The sequence below is a fragment of the Salvelinus namaycush genome, chromosome 7, assembly GCF_016432855.1.
Source record: "Salvelinus namaycush isolate Seneca chromosome 7, SaNama_1.0, whole genome shotgun sequence".
NCBI classification, from domain to species: domain Eukaryota; kingdom Metazoa; phylum Chordata; class Actinopteri; order Salmoniformes; family Salmonidae; genus Salvelinus; species Salvelinus namaycush.
In genome coordinates this window covers 3,284,768-3,301,299 of record NC_052313.1, presented here as the reverse complement: position 1 = coordinate 3,301,299, position 16,532 = coordinate 3,284,768, and the positions used below count along the sequence as shown (strand labels likewise).

Below are 16,532 nucleotides of genomic sequence, written 5' to 3'. Positions count from 1 at the left end.
TACCCACAATGCACTGTTTCTCAACATCATATGGAGAACTTGTGCTATATAGCTGGTTCCAGCTGGCTAACGTTAGCTACTAGCCATGTTAGCATATACTGTGGGGAGAACAAGTATTTGATACACTGCCGATTTTGCAGGTTTTCCTACTTACAAAGTATGTAGAGGTCTTTCATTTTTATCATAGGTACACTTCAACTGTGAGAGACGGAATCTAAAACAAAAATCCAGAAAATCACATTGTATGATTTTTAAGTAATTAATTTGCATTTTATTGCATGACATAAGTATTTGATACATCAGAAAAGCAGAACTTAATATTTGGTACAGAAACCTTTGTTTGCAATTACAGAGATCATACGATTCCTGTAGTTCTTTGCCAGGTTTGCACACACTGCAGCAGGGATTTTGGCCCACTCCTCCATACAGACCTTCTCCAGATCCTTCAGGTTTCGGGGCTGTCGCTGAGTAATACGGACTTTCAGCTCCCTCCAAAGATTTTCTATTGGTTTCAGGTCTGGAGACTGGCTAGGCCACTCCGGGACCTTGAGATGCTTCTTACGGAGCCACTCTTTAGTTGCCCTGGCTGTGTGTTTCGGGTCGTTGTCATGCTGGAAGACCCAGCCACGACCCATCTTCAATGCTCTTACTGAGGGAAGGAGGTTGTTGGCCGAGATCTCGCGATACATGGCCCCATCCATCCTCCCCTCAATACTTTGCAGTTGTCCTGTCCCCTTTGCAGAAAAGCATCCCCAAAGAATGATGTTTCCACCTCCATGCTTCACGGTTGGGATGGTGTTCTTGGGGTTGTACTCATCCTTCTACTTCCTCCAAACACGGCGAGTGGAGTTTAGACCAAAAAGCTCTATTTTCGTCTCATCAGACCACATGACCTTCTCCCATTCCTCCTATGGATCATCCAGATGGTCATTGGCAAACTTCAGACGGGCCTGGACATGCGCTGGTGTCGTGTCTTTGGCTATGCCGGATTAAGTGTTATGACATGCTATTCTATGAAATACTTTCTCCGTAATTAATATTACCTGATTGAACTAATCATGTAAATGTAATTAACTAGAGAGGAGGAGCACCATGAAAGAATATTTATAGAGCTGTTATCTTCCGAATAAACTCTTAAAGACCTAATAATATTTTACATCAATAGCAGTCAATATTAATCGTCAACTTATTTCAGTCTCATCTGAAAGTTGTAAATTCTTGGTTATCTTCACGAACCCTTGCTAACAAGTTGAATCAGCAATACAAAATTGGGTTTAATTATTTATTTACTAAATACCTAACTAATCACACAGAATTACATATACACGGAATAAATCATACCTTGATTACAAATTACGTCATAAAGGAAAACGTCCCTAGCGGGCGGAACAGGTATGACAGCTTGTTACACAAAAGAAAAGGGGCTGGATTTGAGTGAAAGAGCGGGAAGACTGAGGGACAAAGGGCGAAGCTGTGCTATCGTAAATACAATATCTTATGCATTCTAAATTACCGCCCATTTGGAAAAGGAAAATGCAAAAAAGATTTACTCTGAGCTGTGCTTCGGTAGGTAGGTTGGTGGTAGATGGAAGGCCGTGTTGCCCAACCGATTCCTTTGTCCTTTGAAGAATGCCTCTGCTGGTAAATTGGTTACGTTGTAGTAACGTCATTGTGTAGTAGACGGGATACTCTGTATGTCCTTCCTAGCCTGCGTTTGCAGCAGCTGTTGCTAACTCAACAGCTAGGAGGTATCACTTCTATAGTGAATACGAGTTCAAAGTTCATACCATTCACAACCAAAGCTCATGCTGATGTTGGCTTAGTTCTGTAGTTATTATCTGAACCATTCTGACATCGGATCGTCATCCTAATGTACCCGGAACAGAAGGTTATATTTTTGTCAATGGCTTATATAGTGGAGGGAGAGGGGTGTGTCTGAAAAGTTTAAGTTTATTAAAGTTTATTACCCATGTCTCTTCACAGGGGCGGGCCACATGCTTTGTAAGTAGGAAAACCTGCAAAATCGTCAGTGTATCAAATACTTGTTCTCCCCACTGTAATTACATTCCAAACCAAGAGTTTTAGATGCTGGTGAGCTACAATGTACATCCACGAAGAAGACACCGTAGTGGCTAATTTAAATTCAAACCTGCATCTGCTCTTCTCCTCCGTGTTTGGCAGCTGTACATAGATACGATATCAAAAGTATGTGGATACCCCTTCAAATGAGTGGTTTTGTATATTTCAGCCACACCCGTTGCTGACCAGTGCATAAAAATCGAACACACAGCCATGCAATCTCCATTGACAAACATTGCAGTAGAATGGCCCGTACAGAAGAGCTGAGTGGCAGCGTCATAGGATGCCACTTTTCATCAGCTCGTCAAATCTCTGCCCTACTAGAGCTGCCCCGATCAACTGTAAGTGTTGTTATTGTGAAGTGGAAACGTCTAGGAGCAACAACGGCTAAGCCACAAAGTGGTACGCCACATAAGTTCACAGAATGTCACCGTCGAGTGCAGAAGCGCATAGCACATAGAAATCATCTGTCCTTGACTTCAACACTTACTACCGTGTTCCAAACTGCCTCTGGAAGCAACGTCAGTCAGCAAAACAGCTGTTCGTCAGGAGCTTCATGAAATGGGTTTCCATGGCCAAGCAGCCGCATACAAGCCTAAGATCACCATGCGCAATGCCAAGCTACGGCTGGAGTGGTGTAAAGCTCGCCGCCATTGGACTCTGGAGCAGTGGAAATTCTCTGGAGTGATCAATCACGCTTCACCATCTAGCAGTTCGACGGATGAATATGGGTTTGGCGGATGCCAGGAGAACGCTACCAGCCCCAATGCATAGTGCCAACTGTAAAGTTTGGTGGAGGAGGAATAATGGTCCTGGGCTTTTTTTCATGGTTTGGGCTAGGCCCCTTAGTTCCAGTGAAGGGAACTCGTGGGGTGGGGGGGGGCTACTGAGTGGTAGTGAAAAGGGGAGATATGTTGTATGGGGAAACGGCTTTTTTTCACCCAATTTGTCCAACTTATCACCTCTAAAGTGTCAATAAAACAATTATATAACGTGTCGTTACATACCGATTTGAGGGTTTATGTCAAATTTGAATCAGGTTATTTAGGGCGGCGCTAAAGTTATCTTCAGAATGCAACAGTGGCTGTCACCGGGGGGGGGGGGACCACCTACGGACCACCCCAACCTACAAACCTACGGACCACCCCAACTATCCTCATGTACTTTATGCCCCCTCAGACTTTTTGGTGTGCACGACACGCCTGGATACACAGTCAGATGGTAACTATGCAATGGTAATAGGGGGGAGGGGACACATAATCGTAGACCTAATGAAAAACATTTAACAGATACCATATTTTATGATTATCCTTACAGTAGTACCCATAGAAAACGTGGAAAAGTAAATGCAGTCCTTTATTGTTCTCATGGTAAAGACGTACCAGCTTTGAGGATGACCTCCATGGCTTTCTTTGCGCCTGCGAAAGCAGCTGTGTGGATGGCGAAGTGGCCTAGCTTGTTCTGACTACTGAGCTGTGCCCCGTGCTTCAGCTAAAGGACAGAGAACAGGAACAGAGATGTGTTATGGGGAAGAGGCGGTGGTTTGGACAGAGAACAGGTACAGAGATGTGTTAGGGGGAAGAGGCAGTGGTTTGGACAGAGAACAGGTACAGAGATGTGTTAGGGGGAAGAGGGAGTGGTTTGGACAGAGAACAGGTACAGAGATGTGTTAGGGGGAAGAGGCAGTGGTTTGGACAGAGAACAGGTACAGAGATGTGTTAGGGGGAAGAGGGAGTGGTTTGGACAGAGAACAGGTACAGAGATGTGTTAGGGGGAAGAGGCAGTGGTTTGGACAGAGAACAGGTACAGAGATGTGTTAGGGGGAAGAGGCAGGGGTTTGGACAGAGAACAGGTACAGAGATGTGTTAGGGGGAAGAGGCGGTGGTTTGGACAGAGAACAGGTACAGAGATGTGTTAGGGGGAAGAGGCAGTGGTTTGGACAGAGAACAGGTACAGAGATGTGTTAGGGGGAAGAGGGGGTGGTTTGGACAGAGAACAGGTACAGAGATGTGTTAGGGGGAAGAGGCGGTGGATTGGACAGAGAACAGGTACAGAGATGTGTTAGGGGGAAGAGGCAGTGGTTTGGACAGAGAACAGGTACAGAGATGTGTTAGGGGGAAGAGGCGGTGGATTGGACAGAGAACAGGGACAGAGATGTGTTAGGGGGAAGAGGCAGTGGTTTGGACAGAGAACAGGTACAGAGATGTGTTAGGGGGAAGAGGCGGTGGTTTGGACAGAGAACAGCAACAGAGATGTGTTAGGGGGAAGAGGCAGGGTTTTGGACAGAGAACAGGTACAGAGATGTGTTAGGGGGAAGAGGCAGGGGTTTGGACAGAGAACAGGTACAGAGATGTGTTATGGGGAAGAGGCAGTGGTTTGGACAGAGAACAGGTACAGAGATGTGTTAGGGGGAAGAGGCAGTGGTTTGGACAGAGAACAGGTACAGAGATGTGTTAGGGGGAAGATGCGGTGGTTTGGACAGAGAACAGGTACAGAGATGTGTTAGGGGGAAGAGGCGGTGGTTTGGACAGAGAACAGCAACAGAGATGTGTTATGGGGAAGAGGCGGTGGTTTGGACAGAGAACAGGTACAGAGATGTGTTAGGGGGAAGAGGCAGTGGTTTGGACAGAGAACAGGTACAGAGATGTGTTAGGGGGAAGAGGCAGGGGTTTGGACAGAGAACAGGTACAGAGATGTGTTAGGGGGAAGAGGCAGTGGTTTGGACAGAGAACAGGTACAGAGATGTGTTAGGGGGAAGAGGCAGGGGTTTGGACAGAGAACAGGTACAGAGATGCATTAGGGGGAAGAGGCAGTGGTTTGGACAGAGAACAGGTACAGCGATGCATTAGGGGGAAGAGGGGGTGGTTTGGACAGAGAACAGGTACAGCGATGCATTAGGGGGAAGAGGGGGTGGTTTGGACAGAGAACAGGTACAGAGATGCGTTAGGGGGAAGAGGCAGTGGTTTGGACAGAGAACAGGTACAGTGATGTGTTAGTGGAAAGAGGCAGTGGTTTGGACAGAGAACAGGTACAGAGATGTGTTAGGGGGAAGAGGCAGTGGTTTGGACAGAGAACAGGTACAGCGATGCATTAGGGGGAAGAGGCAGGGGTTTGGACAGAGAACAGGTACAGCGATGCGTTAGGGGGAAGAGGCAGGGGTTTGGACAGAGAACAGGTACAGCGATGCATTAGGGGGAAGAGGCAGGGGTTTGGACAGAGAACAGGTACAGCGATGCATTAGGGGGAAGAGGCAGGGGTTTGGACAGAGAACAGGTACAGCGATGTGTTAGGGGGAAGAGGCAGGGGTTTGGACAGAGAACAGGTACAGCGATGCATTAGGGGGAAGAGGCAGGGGTTTGGACAGAGAACAGGTACAGCGATGTGTTAGGGGGAAGAGGCAGAGGTTTGGACAGAGAACAGGTACAGAGATGTGTTAGGGGGAAGAGGCAGGGGTTTGGACAGAGAACAGGTACAGCGATGCATTAGGGGGAAGAGGCAGGGGTTTGGACAGAGAACAGGTACAGCGATGCATTAGGGGGAAGAGGCAGGGGTTTGGACAGAGAACAGGTACAGCGATGCATTAGGGGGAAGAGGCAGGGGTTTGGACAGAGAACAGGTACAGCGATGCATTAGGGGGAAGAGGCAGGGGTTTGGACAGAGAACAGGTACAGCGATGCATTAGGGGGAAGAGGCAGGGGTTTGGACAGAGAACAGGTACAGAGATGTGTTAGGGGGAAGAGGCAGGGGTTTGGACAGAGAACAGGTACAGCGATGCATTAGGGGGAAGAGGCAGGGGTTTGGACAGAGAACAGGTACAGCGATGCATTAGGGGGAAGAGGCAGGGGTTTGGACAGAGAACAGGTACAGCGATGCATTAGGGGGAAGAGGCAGGGGTTTGGACAGAGAACAGGTACAGCGATGCATTAGGGGGAAGAGGCAGGGGTTTGGACAGAGAACAGCAACAGAGATGTGTTATGGGGAAGAGGCGGTGGTTTGGACAGAGAACAGGTACAGAGATGTGTTAGGGGGAAGAGGCAGTGGTTTGGACAGAGAACAGGTACAGAGATGTGTTAGGGGGAAGAGGGGGTGGTTTGGACAGAGAACAGGTACAGAGATGTGTTAGGGGGAAGAGGCAGGGGTTTGGACAGAGAACAGGTACAGAGATGTGTTAGGGGGAAGAGGCAGGGGTTTGGACAGAGAACAGCAACAGAGATGTGTTATGGGGAAGAGGCGGTGGTTTGGACAGAGAACAGGTACAGAGATGTGTTAGGGGGAAGAGGCAGTGGTTTGGACAGAGAACAGGTACAGCGATGCATTAGGGGGAAGAGGCAGGGGTTTGGACAGAGAACAGGTACAGCGATGCGTTAGGGGGAAGAGGCAGGGGTTTGGACAGAGAACAGGTACAGCGATGCATTAGGGGGAAGAGGCAGGGGTTTGGACAGAGAACAGGTACAGCGATGCATTAGGGGGAAGAGGCAGGGGTTTGGACAGAGAACAGGTACAGCGATGTGTTAGGGGGAAGAGGCAGGGGTTTGGACAGAGAACAGGTACAGCGATGCATTAGGGGGAAGAGGCAGGGGTTTGGACAGAGAACAGGTACAGCGATGCATTAGGGGGAAGAGGCAGGGGTTTGGACAGAGAACAGGTACAGCGATGTGTTAGGGGGAAGAGGCAGGGGTTTGGACAGAGAACAGGTACAGAGATGTGTTAGGGGGAAGAGGCAGGGGTTTGGACAGAGAACAGGTACAGCGATGCATTAGGGGGAAGAGGCAGGGGTTTGGACAGAGAACAGGTACAGCGATGCATTAGGGGGAAGAGGCAGGGGTTTGGACAGAGAACAGGTACAGCGATGCATTAGGGGGAAGAGGCAGGGGTTTGGACAGAGAACAGGTACAGCGATGCATTAGGGGGAAGAGGCAGGGGTTTGGACAGAGAACAGGTACAGCGATGCATTAGGGGGAAGAGGCAGGGGTTTGGACAGAGAACAGGTACAGCGATGCATTAGGGGGAAGAGGCAGGGGTTTGGACAGAGAACAGGTACAGAGATGTGTTAGGGGGAAGAGGCAGGGGTTTGGACAGAGAACAGGTACAGCGATGCATTAGGGGGAAGAGGCAGGGGTTTGGACAGAGAACAGGTACAGCGATGCATTAGGGGGAAGAGGCAGGGGTTTGGACAGAGAACAGGTACAGCGATGCATTAGGGGGAAGAGGCAGGGGTTTGGACAGAGAACAGGTACAGCGATGCATTAGGGGGAAGAGGCAGGGGTTTGGACAGAGAACAGCAACAGAGATGTGTTATGGGGAAGAGGCGGTGGTTTGGACAGAGAACAGGTACAGAGATGTGTTAGGGGGAAGAGGCAGTGGTTTGGACAGAGAACAGGTACAGAGATGTGTTAGGGGGAAGAGGGGGTGGTTTGGACAGAGAACAGGTACAGAGATGTGTTAGGGGGAAGAGGCAGGGGTTTGGACAGAGAACAGGTACAGAGATGTGTTAGGGGGAAGAGGCAGGGGTTTGGACAGAGAACAGCAACAGAGATGTGTTATGGGGAAGAGGCGGTGGTTTGGACAGAGAACAGGTACAGAGATGTGTTAGGGGGAAGAGGCAGTGGTTTGGACAGAGAACAGGTACAGAGATGTGTTAGGGGGAAGAGGAAGTGGTTTGGACAGAGAAAAGGTACAGAGATGTGTTAGGGGGAAGAGGCAGTGGTTTGGACAGAGAACAGCAACAGAGATGCATTAGGGGGAAGAGGCAGGGGTTTGGACAGAGAACAGGTACAGAGATGCGTTAGGGGGAAGAGGCGGTGGTTTGGACAGAGAACAGGTACAGAGATGCGTTAGGGGGAAGAGGCGGTGGTTTGGACAGAGAACAGCAACAGAGATGCATTAGGGGGAAGAGGCAGGGGTTTGGACAGAGAACAGGTACAGAGATGTGTTAGGGGGAAGAGGGGGTGGTTTGGACAGAGAACAGGTACAGAGATGCATTAGGGGGAAGAGGGGGTGGTTTGGACAGAGAACAGGTACAGAGATGTGTTATGGGGAAGAGGCGGTGGTTTGGACAGAGAACAGGTACAGAGATGTGTTAGGGGGACGAGGGGGTGGTTTGGACAGAGAACAGGTACAGAGATGCATTAGGGGGAAGAGGGGGTGGTTTGGACAGAGAACAGGTACAGAGATGTGTTAGGGGGAAGAGGCAGTGGTTTGGACAGAGAACAGGTACAGAGATGTGTTAGGGGGAATAGGCAGTGGATTGGACAGAGAACAGGTACAGAGATGTGTTAGGGGGAAGAGGCGGTGGATTGGACAGAGAACAGGTACAGAGATGTGTTATTGGGAAGAGGCGGTGGATTGGACAGAGAACATGTACAGAGATGTGTTATTGGGAAGAGGCGGTGGATTGGACAGAGAACAGGTACAGCGATGCATTAGGGGGAAGAGGGGGTGGTTTGGACAGAGAACAGCAACAGAGATGTGTTAGGGGGAAGAGGGGGTGGTTTGGACAGAGAACAGCAACAGAGATGCATTAGGGGGAAGAGGCAGGGGTTTGGACAGAGAACAGGTACAGAGATGCGTTAGGGGGAAGAGGCGGTGGTTTGGACAGAGAACAGGTACAGAGATGCGTTAGGGGGAAGAGGCGGTGGTTTGGACAGAGAACAGCAACAGAGATGCATTAGGGGGAAGAGGCAGGGGTTTGGACAGAGAACAGGTACAGAGATGTGTTAGGGGGAAGAGGGGGTGGTTTGGACAGAGAACAGGTACAGAGATGCATTAGGGGGAAGAGGGGGTGGTTTGGACAGAGAACAGGTACAGAGATGTGTTATGGGGAAGAGGCGGTGGTTTGGACAGAGAACAGGTACAGAGATGTGTTAGGGGGAAGAGGGGGTGGTTTGGACAGAGAACAGGTACAGAGATGCATTAGGGGGAAGAGGGGGTGGTTTGGACAGAGAACAGGTACAGAGATGTGTTAGGGGGAAGAGGCAGTGGTTTGGACAGAGAACAGGTACAGCGATGCATTAGGGGGAAGTGGCAGGGGTTTGGACAGAGAACAGGTACAGCGATGCGTTAGGGGGAAGAGGCAGGGGTTTGGACAGAGAACAGGTACAGCGATGCATTAGGGGGAAGAGGCAGGGGTTTGGACAGAGAACAGGTACAGCGATGCATTAGGGGGAAGAGGCAGGGGTTTGGACAGAGAACAGGTACAGCGATGCATTAGGGGGAAGAGGCAGGGGTTTGGACAGAGAACAGGTACAGAGATGTGTTAGGGGGAAGAGGCAGGGGTTTGGACAGAGAACAGGTACAGCGATGCATTAGGGGGAAGAGGCAGGGGTTTGGACAGAGAACAGGTACAGCGATGCATTAGGGGGAAGAGGCAGGGGTTTGGAAAGAGAACAGGTACAGCGATGCATTAGGGGGAAGAGGCGGTGGTTTGGACAGAGAACAGGTACAGCGATGCATTAGGGGGAAGAGGCGGTCGTTTGGACAGAGAACAGGTACAGAGATGCGTTAGGTTGAAGAGGCAGGGGTTTGGACAGAGAACAGGTACAGCGATGCATTAGGGGGAAGAGGCAGGGGTTTGGACAGAGAACAGGTACAGCGATGCATTAGGGGGAAGAGGCGGTGGTTTGGACAGAGAACAGGTACAGCGATGCATTAGGGGGAAGAGGCAGGGGTTTGGACAGAGAACAGGTACAGCGATGCATTAGGGGGAAGAGGCAGGGGTTTGGACAGAGAACAGGTACAGCGATGCATTAGGGGGAAGAGGCAGGGGTTTGGACAGAGAACAGGTACAGAGATGTGTTAGGGGGAAGAGGCAGGGGTTTGGACAGAGAACAGGTACAGCGATGCATTAGGGGGAAGAGGCAGGGGTTTGGACAGAGAACAGGTACAGCGATGCATTAGGGGGAAGAGGCAGGGGTTTGGACAGAGAACAGGTACAGCGATGTGTTAGGGGGAAGAGGGGGTGGTTTGGACAGAGAACAGGTACAGAGATGCATTAGGGGGAAGAGGGGGTGGTTTGGACAGAGAACAGGTACAGAGATGTGTTATGGGGAAGAGGCGGTGGTTTGGACAGAGAACAGGTACAGAGATGTGTTAGGGGGAAGAGGGGGTGGTTTGGACAGAGAACAGGTACAGAGATGCATTAGGGGGAAGAGGGGGTGGTTTGGACAGAGAACAGGTACAGAGATGTGTTAGGGGGAAGAGGCAGTGGTTTGGACAGAGAACAGGTACAGAGATGTGTTAGGGGAATAGGCAGTGGATTGGACAGAGAACAGGTACAGAGATGTGTTAGGGGGAAGAGGCGGTGGATTGGACAGAGAACAGGTACAGAGATGTGTTATTGGGAAGAGGCGGTGGATTGGACAGAGAACAGGTACAGAGATGTGTTATTGGGAAGAGGCGGTGGATTGGACAGAGAACAGGTACAGCGATGCATTAGGGGGAAGAGGGGGTGGTTTGGACAGAGAACAGCAACAGAGATGTGTTAGGGGGAAGAGGGGGTGGTTTGGACAGAGAACAGCAACAGAGATGCATTAGGGGGAAGAGGCAGGGGTTTGGACAGAGAACAGGTACAGAGATGCGTTAGGGGGAAGAGGCGGTGGTTTGGACAGAGAACAGGTACAGAGATGCGTTAGGGGGAAGAGGCGGTGGTTTGGACAGAGAACAGCAACAGAGATGCATTAGGGGGAAGAGGCAGGGGTTTGGACAGAGAACAGGTACAGAGATGTGTTAGGGGGAAGAGGGGGTGGTTTGGACAGAGAACAGGTACAGAGATGCATTAGGGGGAAGAGGGGGTGGTTTGGACAGAGAACAGGTACAGAGATGTGTTATGGGGAAGAGGCGGTGGTTTGGACAGAGAACAGGTACAGAGATGTGTTAGGGGGAAGAGGGGGTGGTTTGGACAGAGAACAGGTACAGAGATGCATTAGGGGGAAGAGGGGGTGGTTTGGACAGAGAACAGGTACAGAGATGTGTTAGGGGGAAGAGGCAGTGGTTTGGACAGAGAACAGGTACAGAGATGTGTTAGGGGGAATAGGCAGTGGATTGGACAGAGAACAGGTACAGAGATGTGTTAGGGGGAAGAGGCGGTGGATTGGACAGAGAACAGGTACAGAGATGTGTTATTGGGAAGAGGCGGTGGATTGGACAGAGAACAGGTACAGAGATGTGTTATTGGGAAGAGGCGGTGGATTGGACAGAGAACAGGTACAGCGATGCATTAGGGGGAAGAGGGGGTGGTTTGGACAGAGAACAGCAACAGAGATGTGTTAGGGGGAAGAGGGGGTGGTTTGGACAGAGAACAGCAACAGAGATGCATTAGGGGGAAGAGGCAGGGGTTTGGACAGAGAACAGGTACAGAGATGCGTTAGGGGGAAGAGGCGGTGGTTTGGACAGAGAACAGGTACAGAGATGCGTTAGGGGGAAGAGGCGGTGGTTTGGACAGAGAACAGCAACAGAGATGCATTAGGGGGAAGAGGCAGGGGTTTGGACAGAGAACAGGTACAGAGATGTGTTAGGGGGAAGAGGGGGTGGTTTGGACAGAGAACAGGTACAGAGATGCATTAGGGGGAAGAGGGGGTGGTTTGGACAGAGAACAGGTACAGAGATGTGTTATGGGGAAGAGGCGGTGGTTTGGACAGAGAACAGGTACAGAGATGTGTTAGGGGGAAGAGGGGGTGGTTTGGACAGAGAACAGGTACAGAGATGCATTAGGGGGAAGAGGGGGTGGTTTGGACAGAGAACAGGTACAGAGATGTGTTAGGGGGAAGAGGCAGTGGTTTGGACAGAGAACAGGTACAGCGATGCATTAGGGGGAAGTGGCAGGGGTTTGGACAGAGAACAGGTACAGCGATGCGTTAGGGGGAAGAGGCAGGGGTTTGGACAGAGAACAGGTACAGCGATGCATTAGGGGGAAGAGGCAGGGGTTTGGACAGAGAACAGGTACAGCGATGCATTAGGGGGAAGAGGCAGGGGTTTGGACAGAGAACAGGTACAGCGATGCATTAGGGGGAAGAGGCAGGGGTTTGGACAGAGAACAGGTACAGAGATGTGTTAGGGGGAAGAGGCAGGGGTTTGGACAGAGAACAGGTACAGCGATGCATTAGGGGGAAGAGGCAGGGGTTTGGACAGAGAACAGGTACAGCGATGCATTAGGGGGAAGAGGCAGGGGTTTGGACAGAGAACAGGTACAGCGATGCATTAGGGGGAAGAGGCAGGGGTTTGGACAGAGAACAGGTACAGCGATGCATTAGGGGGAAGAGGCGGTCGTTTGGACAGAGAACATGTACAGAGATGCGTTAGGGGGAAGAGGCAGGGGTTTGGACAGAGAACAGGTACAGCGATGCATTAGGGGGAAGAGGCAGGGGTTTGGACAGAGAACAGGTACAGCGATGCATTAGGGGGAAGAGGCGGTGGTTTGGACAGAGAACAGGTACAGCGATGCATTAGGGGGAAGAGGCAGGGGTTTGGACAGAGAACAGGTACAGCGATGCATTAGGGGGAAGAGGCAGGGGTTTGGACAGAGAACAGGTACAGCGATGCATTAGGGGGAAGAGGCAGGGGTTTGGACAGAGAACAGGTACAGAGATGTGTTAGGGGGAAGAGGCAGGGGTTTGGACAGAGAACAGGTACAGCGATGCATTAGGGGGAAGAGGCAGGGGTTTGGACAGAGAACAGGTACAGCGATGCATTAGGGGGAAGAGGCAGGGGTTTGGACAGAGAACAGGTACAGCGATGCATTAGGGGGAAGAGGCAGGGGTTTGGACAGAGAACAGGTACAGCGATGCATTAGGGGGAAGAGGCAGGGGTTTGGACAGAGAACAGGTACAGAGATGTGTTAGGGGGAAGAGGCAGGGGTTTGGACAGAGAACAGGTACAGCGATGCATTAGGGGGAAGAGGCAGGGGTTTGGACAGAGAACAGGTACAGCGATGCATTAGGGGGAAGAGGCAGGGGTTTGGACAGAGAACAGGTACAGCGATGCATTAGGGGGAAGAGGCAGGGGTTTGGACAGAGAACAGGTACAGCGATGCATTAGGGGGAAGAGGCGGTCGTTTGGACAGAGAACAGGTACAGAGATGCGTTAGGGGGAAGAGGCAGGGGTTTGGACAGAGAACAGGTACAGCGATGCATTAGGGGGAAGAGGCAGGGGTTTGGACAGAGAACAGGTACAGCGATGCATTAGGGGGAAGAGGCGGTGGTTTGGACAGAGAACAGGTACAGCGATGCATTAGGGGGAAGAGGCAGGGGTTTGGACAGAGAACAGGTACAGCGATGCATTAGGGGGAAGAGGCAGGGGTTTGGACAGAGAACAGGTACAGCGATGCATTAGGGGGAAGAGGCAGGGGTTTGGACAGAGAACAGGTACAGAGATGTGTTAGGGGGAAGAGGCAGGGGTTTGGACAGAGAACAGGTACAGCGATGCATTAGGGGGAAGAGGCAGGGGTTTGGACAGAGAACAGGTACAGCGATGCATTAGGGGGAAGAGGCAGGGGTTTGGACAGAGAACAGGTACAGCGATGCATTAGGGGGAAGAGGCAGGGGTTTGGACAGAGAACAGGTACAGCGATGCATTAGGGGGAAGAGGCAGGGGTTTGGACAGAGAACAGCAACAGAGATGTGTTATGGGGAAGAGGCGGTGGTTTGGACAGAGAACAGGTACAGAGATGTGTTAGGGGGAAGAGGCAGTGGTTTGGACAGAGAACAGGTACAGAGATGTGTTAGGGGGAAGAGGGGGTGGTTTGGACAGAGAACAGGTACAGAGATGTGTTAGGGGGAAGAGGCAGGGGTTTGGACAGAGAACAGGTACAGAGATGTGTTAGGGGGAAGAGGCAGGGGTTTGGACAGAGAACAGCAACAGAGATGTGTTATGGGGAAGAGGCGGTGGTTTGGACAGAGAACAGGTACAGAGATGTGTTAGGGGGAAGAGGCAGTGGTTTGGACAGAGAACAGGTACAGAGATGTGTTAGGGGGAAGAGGCAGTGGTTTGGACAGAGAAAAGGTACAGAGATGTGTTAGGGGGAAGAGGCAGTGGTTTGGACAGAGAAAAGGTACAGAGATGTGTTAGGGGGAAGAGGCAGGGGTTTGGACAGAGAACAGGTACAGAGATGTGTTAGGGGGAAGAGGCAGTGGTTTGGACAGAGAACAGGTACAGAGATGTGTTAGGGGGAAGAGGCAGTGGTTTGGACAGAGAACAGGTACAGAGATGTGTTAGGGGGAAGAGGCAGTGGTTTGGACAGAGAACAGCAACATAGATGTGTTAGGGGGAAGAGGCGGTGGATTGGACAGAGAACAGGTACAGAGATGTGTTATTGGGAAGAGGCGGTGGATTGGACAGAGAACAGGTACAGAGATGTGTTATTGGGAAGAGGCGGTGGATTGGACAGAGAACAGGTACAGCGATGCATTAGGGGGAAGAGGGGGTGGTTTGGACAGAGAACAGGTACAGCGATGCATTAGGGGGAAGAGGGGGTGGTTTGGACAGAGAACAGGTACAGCGATGCATTAGGGGGAAGAGGGGGTGGTTTGGACAGAGAACAGCAACAGAGATGTGTTAGGGGGAAGAGGCAGTGGATTGGACAGAGAACAGGTACAGAGATGTGTTAGGGGAAAGAGGCAGTGGTTTGCAGTAGCATTGACAGTCTCGTCATGCAATTTTCATACAATTGTCAATCGTAGAACTGTCTCTTTCTCAAGAAAAGCTATTTCCTTTTATTATCTACTGGTAAAAAAATACATAAAAGAAAGATTGGTTATCAGGGAAATATCAGCTCTATAATCAAAGCGGGCCATACTTGCTAACATTACACAAACGGTCCAATGCAGCCATTTTTATCTCATTATCAAATCATTGCTGGGTAACAAGTACCTTACTTTCAATTAAACTATCAGTAAACTGAGTTATACTGTCGGAGGCGGAGTTATACTGTCAGAGGCTGAGTTATACTGTCGGTGGCTGAGTTATACTGTCGGAGGCTGAGTTATACTGTCGGTGGCTGAGTTATACTGTCGGAGGCTGAGTTATACTGTCGGAGGCTGAGTTATACTGTCGGCGGCTGAGTTATACTGTCGGAGGCTGAGTTATACTGTCGGAGGCTGAGTTATACTGTCGGAGCCTGAGTTATACTGTCGGAGCCTGAGTTATACTGTCGGAGGCTGAGTTATACTGTCGGAGGCTGAGTTATACTGTCGGAGGCTGAGTTACACTGTCGGAGGCTGAGTTATACAGTCGGAGGCTGAGTTATACTGTCGGAGGCTGAGTTATACTGTCAAAGGCTGAGTTATACTGTCGGAGGCTGAGTTATACTGTCGGTGGCTGAGTTATACTGTCGGAGGCTGAGTTATACTGTCGGCGGCTGAGTTATACTGTCGGAGGCTGAGTTATACTGTCGGAGGCTGAGTTATACTGTCGGAGGCTGACTTATACTGTCGGAGGCTGAGTTATACTGTCGGTGGCTGAGTTATACTGTCGGAGGCTGAGTTATACTGTCGGTGGCTGAGTTATACTGTCGGAGGCTGAGTTATACTGTCGGAGGCTGAGTTATACTGTCAGAGGCTGAGTTATACTGTCGGTGGCTGAGTTATACTGTCGGAGGCTGAGTTATACTGTCGGAGGCTGAGTTATACTGTCGGTGGCTGAGTTGCACTGTCGGTGGCTGAGTTATACTGTCGGTGGCTGAGTTATACTGTCGGAGGCTGAGTTATACAGTCGGAGGCTGAGTTGCACTGTCGGTGGCTGAGTTATACTGTCGGTGGCTGAGTTATACTGTCGGAGGCTGAGTTATACTGTCGGAGGCTGAGTTATACTGTCGGTGGCTGAGTTGCACTGTCGGTGGCTGAGTTATACTGTCGGTGGCTGAGTTGCACTGTCGGTGGCTGAGTTATACTGTCGGTGGCTGAGTTATACTGTCGGAGGCTGAGTTATACTGTCGGAGGCTGAGTTATACTGTCGGAGGCTGAGTTATACTGTCGGAGGCTGAGTTATACTGTCGGAGGCTGAGTTATACAGTCGGAGGCTGAGTTATACTGTCGGAGGCCGGAGGCTGAGTTATACTGTCGGTGGCTGAGTTATACTGTCGGAGGCTGAGTTATACTGTCGGAGGCTGAGTTATACTGTCGGTGGCTGAGTTATACTGTCGGAGGCTGAGTTATACTGTCGGAGGCTGAGTTATACTGTCGGTGGCTGAGTTATACTGTCAGAGGCTGAGTTATACTGTCGGAGGCCGGAGGCTGAGTTATACTGTCGGAGGCTGAGTTATACAGTCGGTGGCTGAGTTATACAGTCGGAGGCTGAGTTATACTGTCGGACGCTGAGTTATACAGTCGGAGGCTGAGTTATACTGTCGGAGGCTGAGTTATACTGTCGGAGGCTGAGTTATACAGTCGGAGGCTGAGTTATACTGTCGGTGGCTGAGTTATACAGTCGGAGGCTGAGTTATACTGTCGGTGGCTGAGTTATAC

At 50.7% G+C, this 16,532-nt stretch overlaps 1 protein-coding gene across 1 annotated transcript in view; it reads right to left on the bottom strand.

Moving 5' to 3' along the window:
- Window positions 1-16,532, bottom strand: part of trpa1b (transient receptor potential cation channel, subfamily A, member 1b) — a 111,407-nt gene that overhangs the window by 65,941 nt on the left and 28,934 nt on the right. Inside the window, exon 6 of the mRNA XM_038996867.1 lies at window positions 3,462-3,570. Within this exon, the coding sequence (XP_038852795.1) occupies window positions 3,462-3,570 (109 nt within the window). The remainder of the gene's footprint in view (window positions 1-3,461; window positions 3,571-16,532) is intronic.